The sequence below is a fragment of the Rhinoraja longicauda genome, chromosome 12 (genome assembly GCF_053455715.1).
Source record: "Rhinoraja longicauda isolate Sanriku21f chromosome 12, sRhiLon1.1, whole genome shotgun sequence".
Taxonomy (NCBI): Eukaryota; Metazoa; Chordata; class Chondrichthyes; order Rajiformes; family Arhynchobatidae; genus Rhinoraja; species Rhinoraja longicauda.
The window spans coordinates 41,261,224-41,282,285 of record NC_135964.1 but is presented as its reverse complement, the minus strand read 5'-3'; the positions used below and the strand labels follow the sequence as shown (position 1 = coordinate 41,282,285).

The following is a 21,062-nucleotide window of genomic DNA, read 5'->3' as shown; positions in this document are numbered from 1 at the left end:
CAGCATGCTGGACACTGCCATTGACATTGCTGTTAACTCCGGTGGAGACAGAAACAGGGTTAACACTTGACCTTTTAAGGGGTAATTTCTCACCAATAAATATAAGCATCAATCCGAAGTAAACCTGACTGAAACTCTTTCAGCACTGTCTCGATATGAACCTACTGTTTGTAATGGCTAATCTCTTGAGCACTGGATTGATTATGCATGCTTTAAAATGTGTTTCTTTAGTTGTAAAGTAGATTTTCAATGTAAACATGGTTTTTTTTAACAATTTATTTTCTTTTTCTTTTATATAATTCTTAAACTAATTCAATCCTGCCTCTGGATAATAATTGTGAAGATTGGAATAAGAATCCTGCTCTTTAATGGAACAGCAATTCCATAGATTTATTTCAGCATTGTTAGTATTGACCTTCTCGTCTCCATTTTATCATTTCTTGCCATCTTCTAGAGTTCTCTAACCAAATGGTGCTTCTCCCCTTGAGAAGTTTTGTAAAGTCTCAGATCCACACATATGAAGAGTAAAGTTGTTCCGATAAATTGGTCTCTGTTAACTGTTGTGCACTGAACATTTAATTTAATTTAGTTGTGCATTCACCCCTAATGTAAGCATTTAGTAGAATGTATCATGAGAGCAAAGGGATATGTCATGATCCAGTTCCGATGAATGGTCATTCATATGAAATGTTAGCTCTGGTTCTCTCTCCAGTTGCTAACAGATCTGCTATTTCCAGTATTTCTTCCTTTTATTTAAGATTTCCAGCATAGATATTTTTTTTCTTTCCATTTAACCTTGGTACTGTCATATTCAATGAAACTTCTTCAACTACCCTACCATAAATAAATGTATCCTCTTAAGTCTTTTTTGAACTATTCTGACCATATTCAACTCTATTGACATCTTCCCACATCACTTCAAATTATTTGTAGAACAAAGAACTGCAGATGCTGGTTTATACCAAAGAAAGACACAAAGTGCTGGAGTAACTCACTGGGTCAAGCAGCATCTGTGGAGAAAAAGGATCAATGATGTTTTGCATCAGGACCCTTCTTCAGACTGATGTTTCGGGTCAGGACCCTTCTACAGATTGGAGAAGGATCTCGACCCGAAACATCACCCATCCTTTTTCTCCAGAGATGCTGCCTGACCTGTTGAGTTACTCCATCAGTTTGTGTCTACCTCTACTTCAAATTATTTATTCATCACACAAACATAATTTAAGACATTGGTGAGACCGCACCTGGAATACTGTGGGTAGGCACAAAATGCTGGAGTAACTCAGCGGGACAGGCAGCATCTCTGGAAAGAGGGAATGGGTGACATTTTGAATCGAGACCCTTCTGCAGACTGAGAGCAGTTCTGGTTGCCATATTCTGGGAAATATGTGATTAAGCTTGAAAGAGTTTAGAAAATATCCACAAGGGTGTTGCTAGGACCAGAGGGTTTGAATTATAGGGAGAGACTGGATAGGCTGGGACTGCTTTCCCTGGAGTAAAGCAGGCTGAGGAGTGACCTTATAGAGAGGTTTATAATATCACGAGGGGCATAAGATAGATTGTCGCAGTCTTTTTCTCAGCGTAAGGAACCCTAAAAACTGGAAGGCACAGGTTAACGTTGAGAGCGAAGGATTTAAAGGGGACCTGAGAGGCAATTCTTTCACAGAGGTGTTGGATGTATGGAACGAGCTGCCAGGGGAAGTGAGAGTGGCAGGTGGTACATTTATGACATTTAAAAGACATTTGGACAGGAACATGGATCGGAAAGGTTTAGAGGGATATAGGCCAAATGCAGGCCAATGGGAAAAGCTCACGAAAGCACCTTGGTTGGCAAGATGAGTTGGGCTGAATGGCCTGTTTCTGTGCTGTATATCTCTATGACCCTAAGGCACTACAATTTCTTAATAGCTTTAACAGGTATAAATTCATGCTAACCTCTTTCTCTAATGAGTTTTAAATTACTGATACCTTCTTGAAACTCCAGCCAAATGAAATAACCTTTCTTTATTTACTTAAAAAAACAGACATTTAAAAATAACATACTAAATTGCTATTTAGTCTCCTGTGACCTCAGGGGATATAGTCCCGTTAATTTAAGCATTATTGGGAGTACAATGTTTCATCAGCTTAAAATGCCGCAATCATTGTAACCATCTAAAATAATAAGGGCTGGCACATTTTTGAAGGGAAACAAAAATCAGAGTTTGATTTTCCTCAAGGCAAGATTAAGTCAATTTACCTTTTTCATAAATATTCGTTAACATTCAGTGTTAAAGCTGTAAATCAATAAAATACAATTATTGTATCAGTATTCTGCTAATAACTGAGAAATTAACTGAGGTGCGTGCTACAGAGAAGGAATTTAAATGATCAGTGCTTCAGAAGTCAACCGATGTGTACCTGGAGGTGCCCAGTTTCAAATGTTATTCCCTCAGAAGCCTGCCTCTATTTCTTTAACCATGAGGCACCTAATGGTTTAAATTGCCTCATATTATGTAAATAAGAAGTTCAAAGTATTTGGAAACACAAAATTTAAATGCAGTAGAAGATCTGAGGGAGTAAGAAGAACAAAGGCACTAATCATTGAAAATAGCAAAGTAGAATGGCCATAAATAATAAGCTTTGTTTCCACCGGAATAGAATTGAAAAGTAATTAGGTGGTCTCACTGCACATGGACTGCTGCCACACAGTTCTTATGTTCAACTCACACCCTACTGTAACAGAAGCATGGGAGAAGGTACTAAACTAATTGCCACAGAACAGATTTACCTGCTGTGACTTTGCTGAAAGTGTCCAAGCCATCTGGTACTTTACTGACACACCTTCCACATCTCTGTGCATACCTTTGCTTAAAATATTAGCTATTGTTCCCTTAAGCTATTTAGTAACCTTAACTGCCTATGGTAAAGTAATTTGTCCTCCAACAACACAGTAACATGAATAAATGTATGTTAATTTCTTCCTAAATTACATATTTTAAATATTTGACCCCCCTCATTATGAGTTCTCCAACCAGAGGAAATAATTAGCCAGGGAGAAATAAAAAATACGCAAGGGTGATACCAGAACTGGAAGGAAAGAATGAACAAGTTAGGAGGAAAAGGACTGAGGCATTATTAAAAGAGATGTTTAAATTGTTAATGTTAACAAAATGGTAAGCACAAAGAAAGAATACTTATGTTTTTGGGAAAGAAATAAAAAGATTAAAACCTTGTTACGACAGTGAGGTAGAAAGAACAGCAGATTCTGATTTACAAAAAAAGCCAAAGTGCTGGAGTAACTCAGCGGGTCAGGCAACATCTCTGGAGAACATGGAAAGGTGATATTTTGGGTTGGGACCCTCCTTTACACTGACAAAGGAGGAAGAGAGGAATGGGAGGGCAAAGCCTGGCAAGTTATAGGTGGATACAGGCGAGGGGGGCTTTGATACAAAGTTGAACAATGGCGAGAGATGAAAAGACAGATGTGAGACAAAAGGATTGAAGAATTGTGAAGCTAGATGAAGAAATGTGGTGGAAGGGGAGGGGTGATCAATGCAAGGTATTGCATTTTGGGAAGTCAAACTAGGGCAGGACTTTCACAGTGAATGGTAGGGTCATGGGGGATGTTGTAAAGCAGAGGGATCCAGTACAGGAACATTGCTCCCTGACAGTGGCGCCAGAGGCGGATACGGTGGTAAAGAAGGCATTTGGTATATTGGCCTTCATCAGTCGGGGTATTGAGTATAGACGTTGGGATGCCTGAACCAATCACCTCTTTCACACCTTCCCCAAGATGCTGCCCACATACTCTGACTCTTAGCTTATTATACATTAGTTTGCTTTGCACTATTTAAGTTTGCTGTATATTCATTGCAGCATTCTGCTGTTTTGCACTCATTATTATATTTATTGTTGTATTTATCACATGCATTCTTTACTCTATGAGCTACCTGTGAACAAGAAACTTTGTTGCCCTTGGAAACATGACAATAATCTGAATCTGAGATACTTTTTTCTCTATCTACTCTCCAAACTGATCTACACTGGGAGTGGTATTTAAAGGACCATTAACGAGAATGAATCATTAGTAAGAACAGGTCTTGCATTTGGATCTGCAGCTTTCCACATTCTGAGCTGTTACTTGGTGTTGGGTATCACAGAGACCTTGAAAGCTCCTCAATTTATCTGTAAAGCAAATTTGAAAATGGCCACTTTCAGTTGGCATAAGTGGAGCTCACCCGCAAACCTTGGCCACATAGTGATTTCAAAAATCTGTGGACAAAAAAAAGCTTTCAACATAAGCTTATTTTGGTCTGTCTTTGACGATAAGAAACCCTAATTTTTAGTTTAGAAACACAGTGCAGAAACAGGCCCTTTGGCCCACCGAGTCCAGGCTGACCAGCGATCCCTGTACACTAACTTACACATTTTCTACTGCATTTAAATTTTTACCGAAGCCAATTAACTTACAAATCTGTATGTCTTTGGTATGTGGGAGGAAACCAGAGCACCCGGAGAAAACCCACGCGGTCTTAGGGTGGAACATACAAACTCCATACAGACAGCATCCATAGTCAAGATCGAATCCAGGTCTGTGCTACAGTACAGGAAAAGGTCAAAAACAGGCCATCAGCCCAATGTCTGCGCTGAACATGACGCCAAGACCAACTCTTATTGGCCTGCACATAATCGATATCCCTCCGCTCCCTACATATCAATGTACCTATCCACAAGTCTCTTAAATGTCTCTATCGTATCTACCTCCACCACCACCTCTGGCAGCGCATTCCTGGCACTCACCACCCTCAGTGTAAAAAATCTTGCCCCGCACATCTTCTTTAAACATTACAACTGTTTATTGCATAATTATGTTAAGGATCTTCAGCTACAATTTAGAATCAATGTCCCTTCCTTGTCACATCAGTCACAATGCTAACATTTCCTAACCAGTGCTCATGTGCAGGTTTATGCTATGTATATTTGGTCCATAATGTGCACTGTTGAAGTTTAAAATTAGCACTGTATAATTATGCAGTTGGTATCTGACAGATAATGTGGTGCCAAATAACTAAATTTCAGTGCATGGAGCCTCAGCTTAATATCATCTATGGTGAAACTGGGCCACCGAACCATAAATCTAATTTCCCCATGCACAAAGTGGCAAATTTTTCCTCAAGGGAAACCCTTGTCACAGAACTAAGTTCAAAATAAGATGTGTAGGAAACTAACTGCAGATGCTGGTTTACACTGAGGATAGACACAAAATGCTGGAGTAACTCAGCGGGTCAGATAGCATCTGCGGAGAAAAGATATAGGTAATGTTTCGGCATGAGAACCTTCTTCAGACTGGTTTTAGAATAGGATATTGTACTGATGGTTAACATTCTATTGCCTGCTATTTTCACCAGAATAGTCAATAACGTAATATAAAATACACGTTTGCATTATGTTATCAAAGCTGTTTGACCATGAGCAACCTTGCTTTGAAGCAAACTAATGAGCATGATTTGATTCTATTGCTTTTGATCTACATGTTGAGAGAACATAATCCTTTTTGATTCACATTCTCCTTGACACATTTTGTGACACTGCCTGAGCACATTGATGCACAAAAAAACCTAAACTTTTCTTCAAAAAATGGTGATTGACATTATTAATCTCTGTTCAAAAAGACCTAGATGTTCTAATATATGTCACTGAAAGCTAGGTTCAGCAAACTATTAGCAAGGCAAACAACATGTTGGGCTTTATTGTCATGGGATTTAAATATAAGAATAATAGATACGTGTAGGAAGGAACTGCAGATGCTGGTTTAAAATCGAAGATAAGACACAAAAGGCTGGAGTAACTCAGCGAACAGGCAGCATCTCTGGAGAAGGAATGGGTGATGTTTCCAGTTGAGGATAGTGAAAATGGGACTAATCTCCTCACTGGTTGAAAGGGAGGGGAAACCATCTCATTGAAATTTGCAAAAATTTATAAGGCATGATGGTAGATGCAGGAAGAATGTTTCTTTTGGATAAGGGGGCTAGAATAAGAGGACTGGGTCTCAGAATAAGTGGTAGGCCATCCAGAACTGAAAAGTGGAAAAATGTATTTTAAGAGTGGAGAATCTTTGGAATTGTTTGCAGCTTCAGTCACAGGGATAGAACAAGAAAGTGGCATTACAAGATTAGACATAATCTTTATGACTGTCAAGGTGACCCTTTTTGCACTTAATTCTTAAGTTCTTAATTCAATAGTTTTGTGGTTGTTACTGACAGGTTTCTCAATTTAAAAATATTGCTTTTCTACATAGATGGTCAGAGGCTAAGCTCTAGATCATCATTAATTCCCTTAAGCATGCGTGAATGAGATATTGAACATCCATAAAACACAGATTCGCTACCAACCTGCTCCTGTGGCACAACACCACTTCTCAACAGTAAAGGTCCATGGCGTAGTTGCTATCTCACAGTGCCAGGGATCCTGGTTCGAATCTGACCTCGGGTGCTGTGTGGAGGCTGCACATTCTCACTGTGACCGCCATGGCTTTCTTCCCACAACCCAGAGGCATGCAAGTTTGTAGGTTAGTTGACCTCTGTGAAATTCCCCCTTGAGTGTATGGAGTAGATGCAAAAGTGGGATTACGTAGAACTAGTGTGAATGGGTGATCGATGGTCAATGTAGACTCAGTGGGCCAAAGGGCCTGTTCCATGCTGTATCTCTAAACTAAACACTGAAATCCATGGTCACTTCCAAATAAAGTCACTTCTCAAAAAAGGCAAACATCAGCATCAAAATTTACCATCATCTTCATTATGCCAAAATTCTGTTCAGCCATCTGAAAACGTATTCACTGATCACAGTTCTAACCTCATGGACAATTAAGCAATTGTGATCCTACTCTCCTCAACATTTTAGAGGCATACCATGCCTACAGTGGGCACCTCAAAGCTCACACCCAAAAATCATCCAATATCCATTGGCAGGACCGGAAAACATTCGCTATATCCAGGTCCTAATTACAGTCATCCTGCCACTCACCAGGGTCTCAAGTCAGCCACTCAACTCCCAGCTCCACCAACATGAGATTACCGGGAGAGAGCAATGTTAATTGACATTCTCTAAACTTCCCTAATAAAGGACAGGGTGTTCTGTTACGATAATACCTCAGGTATTGATAGGATTGTCATGCAACAACATTTTCACACAGTTGAAGAAATCTGAGAAGGCAGGTTTTGAAGAGCAACCATACCCATTTTAGCAAATGTTGAGAAAATAATGAGTGCTCATTTCCTTTGGGTTTATTTGTGTAGTCAGATCATGGGTGCCCTCTACAGATGGAAATATACAGTGCTTTCATATGGTATAACAGAGTGTTATGCGATTGAATATATGTACTTTGCCGTTATAAACCCTGGATTAAATTTATATATTGAAACCTTGTAGGAAATAGATCATTGGTATTCTTGTTTAAATGTAGCTTTATAGTAATGAGACTTTAATATTGCACTTTAAAAATGTATTATTATACAAACATTTGCTTTTACTACTCTAATCCAATTAACAAAAAAAAGAAAATGCACTTAAAACAATCTAGCAAAGACAATTATATATCAAGATGAAATGGCTTCAGAATATCTTGGTTTAAACTTTAATTAAACAGTTAGACAAACATTTAAAGGTAGCTGACAAGAATTTTACACTTTGATTAACAGTATTTTTTTATAAAACATGAAGTCAGAATTAAATTCAGTGGTTGGCACAATACCATGTATCATTTCCAATATTTGACAAACATGAGTTAGGCTTTGCGACTGCACCAAAGCCAACAACCCACCGCACAGCAAAAGGAAGACATTTGCTTGGATTTAACACTGAGTGGGAACCTGTTGCCTGCTGATATTTTCAAAATGTGATGTTTTCATCAACATCAATGGTCATATAATATATATATATAGGAATCATCCTTCTCCCTGTAATGATTGTAACTTTTCTTCAACAGCAGCCAGTCTTTCAATCATCATATTCAGCACAATTTGAGACTGTTGGAAAGAAATGGTATAACATACATTTGTAAATGCCAAGATAACACTAAATGCTATGAAAACTGAAAATAATATTGGACAGTTTCTCACATGGATATTTGTAACATTTTTCAAAGAAAAATGCAATAATTAAGTCTAATGAGGATTAAAACTATAAATCACTATTGCATTTAATAAAAACATAGCATGTGAAATCAGTTCCTTTTTCAAAAGTGATATTATGGGCGATTCATCAAAATATTCAATTTCTAGAACAAAAGCCCTTTCTTAGCTACATTTGTTCTGGCGAGTTACAAATACTTGCGTTTAACTTTTAACATGTTAAAATGCAACTTCTAAGTATATTAGTGAAAAATTCAAAACAGTTTTTCCAAGGATCTGTACAAGTATAAAATATTCAACTGAAAACATTTGGTTTCTTGAACTGACCCATTATTATTTAGCTTATTTGAAATGTTTCAGGCAAAGACAAACTATCAAAAACAAAATTAATGTGAAAATTATATCATGCATAAGTTACCTTTGCTAGTTCCTCGAGGACTTCACTTTGTGTTTCTAGAACAACTGGCTTTTTATTGTGATCTGTCAATACTGCACTTGTAGTGGAACCAAGGACATAACTATGAAAATAAAGAAAAGATTGGCATTTACAACTTGGAAAATTATTTTGCTAGATATTTTCCTGTAGTCTTCTATTGCTGTAACATTAAACTGATAAAGATTAAATCAGTTTTAATTGTTCCAATGTGACTATTTTTGTTCAGCATATGGTACTGGTTTAATTAAATATTAGTACCCTCAGTCCTGGTTTAACTGCCCTCTCCGATGAATTAAGTCATGGATTTAAATTCACTGCAAAGATTTATTTTTATATTGCAGGTGAGGTAAAAAAAAAACCATGTGGTTTTCCCTTGGTAGACACAAAATGCTGGAGTAACTCAGCGGGACAGGCAGCATCTCTGGAGAGAAGGAACATCACCCGTTCCTTCTCTCCAGAGATGCTGCCTGTCCCGCTGAGTTACTCCAGCATTTTGTGTCTACCTTTGATTTAAACCAGCATTTGCAGTTCTTTCCTACACATGAGGTTTTCCCTTTATGTGTTCACAAAATATTCAATGGTGAAGATGATAATACATCGGCTCATTCCGAAGATAACATCACAAAAATATTTATCTGGCAATTTATGTGCGGTTGTTCAGAACTCTGAGTTCAGAATGTTGCCCGGTTTCCTCAGTTGATGATAATAATTTCTATTTATCTTTATTGCAGCAGTCCCGGTTGCATCATTGGAGGATTATCTTACAAAGACACTTTTTTAATCCACATAGGAAAATCAGAAGCCAAACAGGTAGGTTTTAAGGAGATTCTTAGAGGGTGGGAGAGGGAAAAGATTACAAGACAGAATTTAAAAGTTTAAGAATTTATTGCATGGCTACCAGTGATGAAATTAAGTTGTGAAGCAGAAAATGTTTACATTTTTCAGAGGCAAATCCATGAAAAGCTTTCAAAACAAGATTGTGAATATGTTTAAAACAGAAAAGCCATAACCCAGCTGGGATAATAGTGTAGGATACCAAGCAAAAGGCAGGACAGAAAGGTCAACAGAACTTGATGGAAATTAAAATGAGTCTTTTTAAATGATTCCAAATTTACAAAGAACCGGTCAGAATGCTTTAGAAGAATTAAGTCAGATCTTCAGTCGGTTTAATTTAGTTTAAAGGTACAGCTTGGAAACAGGCCCTTGAGCCCACAGAGTCCGTGCTGACTTGTGAACACCTGTACACTAATTCTATCCTATTCACTAGGGACAATTTACAGAAGCCAATGAACCTAGACACCAGCACGTTTTTGGAACGTGGGAGGAAACCGGAGCATCCGGAGAAAACCCACGCAGTCACAGGGAGAATGTACAAACTCTGTATAAAACAGCCTTCATAGATGGACAAAGGTTTCAACAGATTAATTAAGGAGAGGATAGAGTTAGCCAACACAAGCACAAAAGAAATAGGCAGATGGAGACTCGTGAGACTGCAAATGCTGGAATCTTGAACAAATAAAAACAATCAGCTGAAGGCACTCAGCAGGTCAGGCGGTATCTTTGGAGGGCAATGCAGATGATGTTTTGGTTTGAAACGCTCCACAGAAATCATCAGAAAAATTCATCTGGTTCACAAATGTACACTCTGCTGTCTTTAGCTATTCTAGCCAATATACAACTTCAACTAAACCCGTGGTCAGTTCCCAGCTACTTTCTGTGAGCTGCTCAATTTGGGGAAATTAGGAATGACCGTTAAATGCTGTCATAAACAATGATACCCAAATTTCATCAATATTAATTTTCTATTCATTCACACAGGTATTGTCCAATGCAAGACAATGCACATTAAAATCCAGCAGAATAAGGTTACCCGCTTCTGGAATTACAGCTAAAAGCAAGTTACAGTACACAATAGAAATTGAACCTAGGGACTTGAAGTCTCTGTCATTATATTTATAGTGAAACAATTATTGGATAATTGTTGGCTTCAAGATCTATGCCTAGTCATGTGTCACAATGTTCCTTTGCTGAGAAAGTAGCTTGAGGAAAAACATACAACTATTATTGGTGTGTGAGAATGATATAAAAGAATGGGGAATATTTTAAAAACCATGTGCTTAAGTTTTATGGAATTTGATTAGATGTATGTTTGTATTAGATTCCACATTTGCCAAACAGAAACTCTATCTGAACTGTTCACTCACCAGGTGTTTTGAGAGGGTAATGAGGCTGTGTGCCAGCCACTCAACTAAGCAATAAAACATTGCTTGCATTTCACTTTAAACTGGCTATCATTTTACAAATTCAGAGTTCAACCTACAATAAAAGATGATGCGATAAAAAACCTTTTCAGACAAAAATCGAACAAATTAACAGTTCACAATTAAAACATTTGTAAAATTTACAAGTAGTGAAATGTATTCATCAACAACCATGTAAAAGAATCATTTACAACAATCTATAAATTGACAAACAGGTAAATGTACTAACATTTCACAGATTTTGGTGATCAATTTTAATTTCATATTTACACACTTGCCTTTCAATATAGGCTACAGCCAAGCAATACACATTCCGCTTGAAGTCAAGATGGACTGGAGTGCAAAGGTACATTCTACCCAGTAAAAGAGAGCAGCCACGACAGGATAGCAAAACATAAATGCTAGAAAAAAGTAAAAACTACTGTAAAAATCTGAAAGTACAAAGCACAGAAAAATGTCAGCTGATGATTGACCCAATCCTGTTTCTAGCGGGATGACGTCAGTGCACCATCTCCAGTACACAAATCTAACCACCACAACCTCGTGGGCAATGAAAGAACACTTGTAGTGAATCTGTATTCAGGCATCAAATAGCCTTTTTTTTTTTAAACTCCCAGCAGTCAACCCGGCAATTGTACCTGTATTTCCTCAGATCTCATTTCATCTAGCTGGAAGAGTCTACCCACATAAATTGACTAATTATTTCATTATTTTATGGAGCTCAATAGTGCATATCGGCAAGACCAAGCACAGACCGGATGACCATTTCACTGGACACCTTTGCTCAGTCCGCCTTGCCCTACACAATTTCCCAGTTGCCAAATATTTTAACTCCATTCCCACTCTCATACTCACCTTTCTGTCCTGGGCCACCTCCATTGTCAAATTGAGGTCAAAGTGAGGAACAGCACCTTATATTTCGCTTGGACAGCTTACAATCCAGCAGCATGAATATTGATTTATTTAACTTCAAGTAACCCTTGCATTCCTTCTTCCTCCATCCCTCCCTACCCTAGTTCTCTTGATAATTTCACGGTCTTTATTCCTTCGTTATCACCTCCGCCCCAGCCAACAACGGATTATTGTGGGCTCCACCTTTCCCCAGTTGCAGGATGTTTTGTCTGTACCTTCCCAGACCTTTAGTTTTCTCCTCCCCGACTCAGTCTGATGAAGGGTCTCCACCCAAAATGTCACCTATTCCTTTTCTCCAGAGATGCTGCCTGATCCATCATTTCTCCAGTATTTTGTGTCTATCTACAGAAGAGATGATGTCTGGGCAATTCATCACTATCATGTTGGAGGGCAGGCTTGAGCGATCAACTCAGTTTCCCATTTTCCTTAAGTTCTTTGGGGCACCCTTTGGAGGAGGGGAGGGGGGGGGGGGGAAGAGAGGTTTTGTTCTTTTATGCTTTAACATTGTTAATCTAAACTACAAATCCTATGTTTATAAAATTCAAGGAACCCATATTGATCTTTGCATCATATTTCAAAGAAATAACTCAATTCCACAGCAGAGAATTATTCATTAGCTTTTTAAAAAAAGTATTCCAATCAATTCACATATTCCACCATGTAGCCACTAAAAAGTGACTGCATGCCCACTGTCAATTGATGATACCAAATATACTGATGAAATTTGGCATCCTAAAAAAACAATGGTTATTATTTAAAATATATAAACATCTGTTTCTCCGTCTTCCTTGTATTATAATGCTGAATCTCCTAGTTTGATACCAATGTAATGAAATTTGTGGAAGAACAACATCAATCAGATATACCTAATGAATTTCTGCATCTGACTGTGCGGGCATTGGAAGCTGCTGTCCAACATATCGGAACAGTGGAGATGCTGGAATCTTAAATAGTATATAAAGTGCTGGTGTAACTCAGTGGATCAGGCAGCATCTTTGGAAGTCATGGACGGGTAATGTCTTGGATGAATTTCAACATATGGCACCCTCTCAAAATTCTAGGTCATTACTGCATAATGCACACAAAATGAAACTGTATCAAAATGAAAATGAAAGGCTTTGATAAAAAGTTGCAAACATAACTTTTACAAACTTACCAACCAGAATCATCGGCCGTGTCTATCTTATGTTCTTTGTCTATAAGGATATTCTTTGTGACACCTATATAATAAGGACATGTTACAACAGAGTATTGTGCTTACAATTTGAAATTCTAAAGTACAGCAAAAATTTAGAAGGCCAACTTTTACAAGTGTTGTTTTAATCAGAGTTCAGAATAAGTAGATATATTGGAAAACGTTTGCAAAATATAATTCTTATAATTCTGTAGTTCATTGAGTTAATGCATATATCTCATTTCTACCTTTGGTTTCAAACATGGAGAGAGAAATTAATAACAACAAATATCAAAAACAGAAGTATACATTAAAATCATGCTGAACCATTACAGGCACACTCATTTATTGTCCCCTCACATTGTCACGTAAAGCAACTAGCCTCGATTAAGACCCCAGCCACGCCCTCAGATCCTGCGAAGACCAGCTGACAGGAGCTTTTGCAGACGTCTTTAACTTTCCCTACCCCATTTTGAGGTTCCATCTGCTTTACGAAATCTATTATGATCATATGCAGAGTAGAGTGCCTTAATGACTACCATCCAGTGGCTCTAACGTACACTTTCATGAAGTGCTTTAGACAATAGGTGCAGGAGTAGGCCATTCGGCCCTTCGAGCCCGCACCACCATTCAATGCTTTGAAAGGCTGGTCCTGGTACGCATTAACTCCTGCCCCCCAGACAGCATCGATCCACTCCAATTCACTCACTGTTGCACTGTTCATGAAGTACAGATGACAATAATAAATTAATATCAGAATGCTTTCCACTGAATGCAAATGATGTTTCAACAGTAGGAATTAAGACTTAAATTGAAGGCAAATTCAGTACTCATGAAGGTAGACACAAAATGCTGGAGTAACTCAATAGACGATAGGTGCAGGAGTAGGCCATTCAGCCCTTCGAGCCAGTACCACCATTCAATGTGATCATGGCTGATCATTCTCAATCAGTACCCCGTTCCTGCCTTCTCCCCATACCCCCTGACTCCGCTATCCTTAAGAGCTCTATCTAGCTCTCTCTTGAATGCATTCTGAGAATTGGCCTCCTCTGCCTTCTGAGGCAGTGAATTCCACAGATTTACAACTCTCCGGCTGAAAAAGTTTTTCCTCATCTCCGTTCTAAATGGCCTACCCCTTATTCTTAAACTGCGGCCCCTGGTTCTGGACTCCCCCAACTCAGCGGGTCAGGCAGCATCTCTGGAGAGAAGGAGTGGGTGACGTTTTGGGTCAAGACCCTTCTTCAGACTGAAGAAGTTTTGATTCCTTCTCTCCAGAGATGCTGACTGACCCGCTGAGTTACTCTAGCATTTTGTGTCCACCTTTGATTTAAACCAGCATCTGCAGTTCTTTCCTACACATTCAGTACTCATGAAGGTCCCGGGCCAAAACATCATCTGTCCATCTCCCCCCACAGATACTGCCTGACCCGACAAGTTCCTCCAGTAATTTTTGTTTACTCAAGACTCCACTATCTGCAGTCTCTAGTGTATGCAGTGCTTTGGCCTTAATGGAGGTTTCCAACACCAGAGGGCATGGGATTAGTTTAGTTTATTATTTATATATTGTCATGTGTACCAAGGAATAGTGAGAAGATTATTAAGGCAGAGTATTATCTGAATAGTGTCAAGTTAGGAAAAGGGGACATACAACGAGATCTGGGTGTCCTAGTGCATCAGTCACTGAAAGGAAGCATGCAGGTACAGCAGGCAGTGAAGAAAGCCAATGGAGAAAGCCAATGGAATGTTGGGCTTCATAACAAGAGGAGTTGAGTATAGGAGCAAAGAGGTCCTTCTGCAGTTGTGCAGGGCCCTAGTGAGACTGCACCTGGAGTACTGTGTGCAGTTTTGGTCTCCAAATTTGAGGAAGGATATTCTTGCTATTGAGGGCGTGCAGCGTAGGTTTACTAGGTTAATTCCCGGAATGGCGGGACTGTCGTATGTTGAAAGACTGGAGCGACTAGGCTTGTATACACTGGAATTTAGAAGGATGAGAGGAGATCTTATCGAAACGTATAAGATTATTAAGGGGTTGGACACGTTAGAGGCAGGAAACATGTTCCCAATGTTGGGGGAGACCAGAACAAGGGGCCACAGTTTAAGAATAAGGGGTAGGCCATTTAGAACTGAGATGAGGAAAAACTTTTTCAGTCAGAGAGTTGTGAATCTGTGGAATTCTCTGCCTCAGAAGGCAGTGGAGGCCAATTCTCAATGCATTCAAGAGAGAGCTAGATAGAGCTCTTAAGGATAGCGGAGTCAGGTGGTGTGGGGAGAAGGCAGGAACGGGGTACTGATTGAGAATGATCAGCCATGATCACATTGAATGGCGGTGCTGGCTCGAAGGGCCGAATGGCCTCCTCCTGCACCTATTGTCTATTGTCTATTAAGGGAAGGAGGAACTTGAGGAAGATTTTCTTAACGTAGAGGATGAATTGAACCTGGAGCTTATTAATAGGAAGGAACTGTAGATGTTGGTTATACACCGAAGATTGGCACAAAATGCTGGAGTAACTCAGTGGGACAGGCAGCATCTCTGGAGAGAAGGAATGGGTGATATTTCGGGTCAAGACCCTTCATCAGAGAGAGAGGGAGTCTAGAGATATGGACAGGTACAGTGTGCAAACGACAGATCAAAGAAGATAATGTTAAGGAAAGATAGAATGGTTCATTAAGAAAATAACTGCAGATGCTGGTACAAATCGATTTATTTACAAAATGCTGGAGTAACTCAGCAGGTCAGGCAGCATCTCGGGAGAGAAGGAATGGGTGACGTTTCGGGTCGAGACCCTTCTTCAGACTGATGTCAGGGGGGCGGGACAAAGGAAGGATATAGGTGGAGACAGGAAGATAGAGGGAGATCTGGGAAGGAGGAGGGGAAGGGAGGGACAGAGGAGCTATCTAAAGTTGGAGAAGTCGACGTTCATACCACCGGGCTGCAAACTGCCCAGGCGAAATATGAGGTGCTGCTCCTCCAACTTCCGGCGGGCCTCACTATGGCACTGGAGGAGGCCCATGACAGAAAGGTCAGACTGGGAATGGGAGGGGGAGTTAAAGTGCTCGGCCACCGGGAGATCAGTTTTGTTAATGCGGACCGAGCGCAGGTGTTCAGCGAAGCGATCGCCGAGCCTGCACTTGGTTTCACCGATGTAAATAAGTTGACATCTAGAGCAGCGGATGCAATAGATGAGGTTGGAGGAGGTGCAGGTGAACCTTTGTCTCACCTGGAAACACTGTTTGGGTGCTTGGATGGAGTTGAGGGGGGAGGTAAAGGGACAGGTGTTGCATCTCGTGCGGTTGCAGGGGAAAGTGCCCGGGGTTGGGGTGGTTTGGGTAGGAAGGGACGAGTGGACCAGGGAGTTACGGAGGGAACGGTCTCTGCGGAACGCAGAGAGGGGAGGGGATGGGAAGATATGGCCAGTGGTGGGGTCCCGTTGTAGGTGACGGAAATGTTGGTGGATGATATGTTGGATCCGCTGGCTGATGGGGTGAGAACGAGGGGGATTCTGTCCTTGTTGCGAGTGGGGGGAGCAATGGTTCATTGTTGGCTGAGGGGAAAGGTGACAATGAAGCAAACAATCAGTAAAATTAATCAGTACAGTGAACTAGGGTGGGGGAGGGACAGAGAGAGAGAGGAAAAGCAAGGGTTACTTGAAGTTAGAGAAATCAATATTCAGCATTTTGTGTAAGAAGGAACTACAGATGCTGGTTTAAAACGAAGACACAAAAAGCTGGAGTAACTCAGCGGGACAGGCAGCATCTCTTTGTGTTTATCTTCTGGAGCTAATTAACTTGGAGGAGGCGAAGACACAAGAAATATTTTAATGAGTACTGCAAAAGCCAAGGCGCAGAAAAGTATAGGACGGGTACTGGAAAGTGAGAAGAGTGTGGACAAGTACCTGCAGATGCTGGTTTATACCGAAGAAGGACACAAAAATGCTGGAGTAACTCAGCGGGACAGACAGCATCTCTGGAGAGAAGGGATGGGTGACGTTTCGGGTCAGGTCTGAAGAAGGGTCTCGAACCGAAACGTCTCCTATTCCATCTCTCCACAGATGCCGTCTGTCCCGCTGAGTTACTTCAGCATTTATTTAGTCTTGTCTCCTCCCCACTGCGACATGTCTTGCAGCACCTACTTCTCAGGTAGATGACGTTCTCCTTCGGGTCTGCTCCCGCCCAAGCCAGCGAGTCCCCGACCGGCAGCCGGCATTGGGAGCACAGGAAAACCACGGGCAGCTCCGAGTCGCCGCTGATGAAAGTGGCCGAGTCCCTGATGGTGCTGGCGGTGGTCTCCTCCTCCTCCTCCTCGTCCGTTAACAGATCCACCGTCATTCCCGCCATCTTTCAAACGGCCGGACGCCGCCTCCCGCCGCGCATGCGCGCACGCTCACACCAGGCGTCGACAACGCGGACTGCGCAGGCGCTGTCGGCGAAGAGGTGACGAGCCGAGAGTCGAGAGCAAAGATACTAGAGGAGCAAAATGGACCACTCCGTCGATATCGCCTGGACTGAAGTGTCGTACGCAAAGGAGCGGATCATCCGCCATTTTAGTAGGCAAAACCGGCCGTTCGCTTTGCCTCTCGCAGTGTAATCAGTGTTGTGGGGGAACAGTATGTGTGATAATACCAATAAAATGCAGAATATATCTCATCTATCAACTTACATTTTTTGATTTTTTGATTTTCAAAGGTTTTCTGCTTAATTTCTCAGATTTTATTATTTGTTATTGTTTCTGCCCATTTCCCTTCCATCCTTCCTCCCCGTCCCCTCTTTTCATACAATCACACATTGACATATATATATATATATATATATATATATATGAATGTGTGTTTGTGTTTGTGTGTGAGAGGCAACATAGAGACAAATATATCTCAACGTTCCTTCTTATGGATCAGAAGCAACTTTGATTTAAAGCAACGCTCTTTTTCTCTCTTCATCTTATTTTTCATATGATGTACATAAACCATCAAGGCGATTCGACCTTTATGGTTTATGTATCTGCATATATATATATATATATATATTATGGCGAGTCTGGAAGCTTGTACTTTGTTGAAGAAGTTTATTGCGGTAGCAATATTCAATTACAAAGGATAACAACCGGGATTACAGACGACCATTAACTCAAACTGTTCACATCGAAGTTCTCTTCCCACTGACTGGTTTTGGCCGCCAAAACCACCACGTGACCCTGCTGGCCAATCCGAGGGTTCAACTCTCAGAACCAATCCCTATGGTCGCTACATGACCCCCCCCCCCAGAACCCGAGGTACGGAACCTAGCAGGGAGCCGGGAACCATACAGCTCCGCTAGCGTAGCCCAAAGGGCAGAGGTGAACTGGGACCCCCGGTCGGTGGTAATGACGGATGGAACACCGAAATGGGCCACCCAATGGAGGGCCAGGGCCCGGGCACAAGAGGCGGCGGAGGTGTCGGACAACGGGAAAGCCTCCGGCCAATGGGTAAATCGGTCAACCACCGTGAGTAGGTGAGTGTAGCCCCTGGAGGAAGGTAAAGGTCCAACTAAATCAACATGAATATGGAAAAAACGGACCGCAGGGACCGTAAACTCCTGCACCGGTGGTTGGACATGCCGGTGAACTTTAGCGGTCTGGCAGGGAACACAGGATCGGGCCCAAACGGCTACTTGCTTCCACAGGCCATGCCACACAAACCTAGCAGCTACTAAGGCAGAGGTGGAGCGAATGGACGGGTGCGCCAGCCCATGAATGGCATCAAACACCCGGCGCTGAAGGGCGGCCGGCACCACCGGCCTGGGGCGGGGAAGGGAAACATCACACCAGACTTTTGTACCCGCAGGCCCGCAAGCCACTTGGGCCAACTTCAACCCTGAAGTGGTGGACTGGTATGCTGAGGCAGTGTCTGCCAGGCGCTGTGCCTCCGCAAGCTCCTGGAAATCTACCTCGCATTCCACCGCTGAAATTGGGGAAATGGCTGGCCTGGACAGGGCGTCAGCAACGGCATTAAGCTTACCCGCGACGTGGCGGACATCGGTGGTAAACTCTGAGATGGCAGTCAGGTGCTGCTGCTGGCGGGCCGACCATGGGTCGGACAATTTCGAAAAAGCAAAAGTCAATGGTTTGTGGTCAGTAAAGGCCACAAATGGGCGGCCTTCTAGAAAATACCTAAAGTGGCGGTCAGCTAAATAGAGAGCCAGAAGCTCCCGGTCAAAGGCACTATATTTCAGCTCAGCCGGATTAAGCTGTCGGCTGAAAAACGGCAAGGGCTGCCAAATGCCATCTACATGCTGTTCCAAAACCCCTCCCACCGCCATGTCCGACGCATCGACCGTCAGGGCCGTGGGGGCAGAGGCGCTCGGGTGGACAAGCATGGTGGCGTCTGCCAGAGCCACTTTAGCTGCCTCAAAGGCCGTCTCCAACTCGACAGGTTTGCCTGCGAGACACTGGAAGAGCGGACGCATGATCCGTGCCGCTGCCGGCACGAACCTGTGATAGACATTCACCATCCCCACAAACTCCTGCAACCCCTTTACCGTGGTGGGCCGCGGAAAGGCACGAACTGCCTCCACCATTGGAACCTAATCTGATGTACAGCACTTTGGTCAACGTGGGTTGTTTTTAAATGTGCTATACAAATAAAATTGACTTGACTTGACTTTTACCGGCAAAGGAGTGGCAACGGCCGAGGTGATCCGGTGACCTAAGAAATCAATAGAGGGGAGGCCAAATTGACACTTGGAGGGGTGGATGATGAGCCCGTGGTCTTGAAGCTGCCGGAACACGGTCCGTAAATGGACCAGGTGTTCCTGCTCCGAGCGACTGGCGACCAGGATATCATCCAAATAAATGAAAACAAAAGACAATTCCCGACCAACATGGTCCATAAGCCGCTGGAAAGCCTGCGCCGCGTTTTTCAAACCGAAAGGCATACGCAACCATTCGAACAACCCGAACGGAGTGATCGTGGCAACCTTCGGCACGTCTTCCGGATGCACAGGAATCTGGTGGTACCCCCGCACCAAATCAATTTTAGAGAATACCGTGGCACCTTCCAGCCTAGACGAGAAGTCCTGGATGTGCGGTATGGGGTAGCGATCTGCCGTGGTGACGGCGTTAAGGCGCCGGTAATCTCCACATGGTCTCCAACCCCCAGATGCTTTGGAGACCATATGCAACGGAAAGGCCCATGGGCTGTCGGAACGGCGGACAATGCCCATTTGTTCCATCTTCTGGAATTCCTCACGCGCTACCATCAGTTTGTCCGGCGGCAGCCTCCGGGCCCGAGTGAAAACGGGGGGGCCCCTCGGTGGAAATGTAATGGACAACGCCGTGCTTTGCAGAAGGGGCGTCGAAACGCTGGACGAGCAGCTCCGGAAACTCAGCCAGGACCGCAGCATACGGGTCGGAGGCCGCGACAACGGCCTGGACAGTCGGGCTGGGTGGGGTGGCCGGCGGTGGAGCAGCGGGCTCATCGCTGCTAGCGGAGGATCGGAGGCCTTTGCCTCGGATATCGGGCACTAGCGAAAAGGCCCAGAGGAAATCTGCGCCCAGGATCGCCTGACCGACTTCCGTGACGATAAACGACCATTCGTACGTGCGGGTGCCTAAAGACAGAGACATTGCCCTCGTACCATACGTGCGGATGGGGCTACCGTTAACCGCGATGAGGGTAGAAACTCACCGAATTATGATCATTATTCACAATATCCTTCCCTTTGATATTTCCCCCTCTTCCCCAGCTTCCCTTCCCAAGATAAGGTCGAGTATAGTCTCTTCTCTTTTACCTTCTCATATGCACTCACAGACTTTTATATTTAAAGCTATTTGAGTAGCTGTGACCAAAATATCATATGCCACAAATATTTAACAGGTCAGGTCATGGTTGGAGAATATTTCCAGCAATATCTGGGGGTTTTTTTCTGGATTTCCACATTTGCAGTACTTTTTAGATAACTTGAGGTTGTGGGAAATATGATATTGTTTTGTTTTGTATTGTTTAAAGGCTTACCACCAGTATTTCCTCCTCATTTTTTTCATGAAAGATTATGATTTATGCAGAGTATAATGACATTGGCTCAACTTCACTAATTATTGGGCTGCTAAGAATCTTCCAGTTCTAGTGATTGTTCATCTTCAGGGAAACCAAACACAAATACATTCAGTGATCATCCACTGTGGAAACATATAT

The 21,062-nt window shown here is 42.3% G+C and overlaps 1 protein-coding gene across 1 annotated transcript; it reads right to left on the bottom strand.

The window, feature by feature from the left end:
• Positions 1-7,573: 7,573 nt before the first annotated feature.
• Positions 7,574-17,232, bottom strand: mis18a (MIS18 kinetochore protein A). The gene is made up of 5 exons (XM_078408756.1): positions 17,028-17,232; positions 12,880-12,943; positions 11,090-11,212; positions 8,533-8,632; positions 7,574-8,009 (listed from the first exon to the last, which is right to left on the bottom strand). Exons 1-5 carry the CDS (start codon positions 17,230-17,232, stop codon positions 7,929-7,931), a joined length of 573 nt encoding a protein of 190 aa, XP_078264882.1. The 3' UTR covers positions 7,574-7,928.
• Between the last annotated feature and the right edge of the window lie 3,830 nt (positions 17,233-21,062).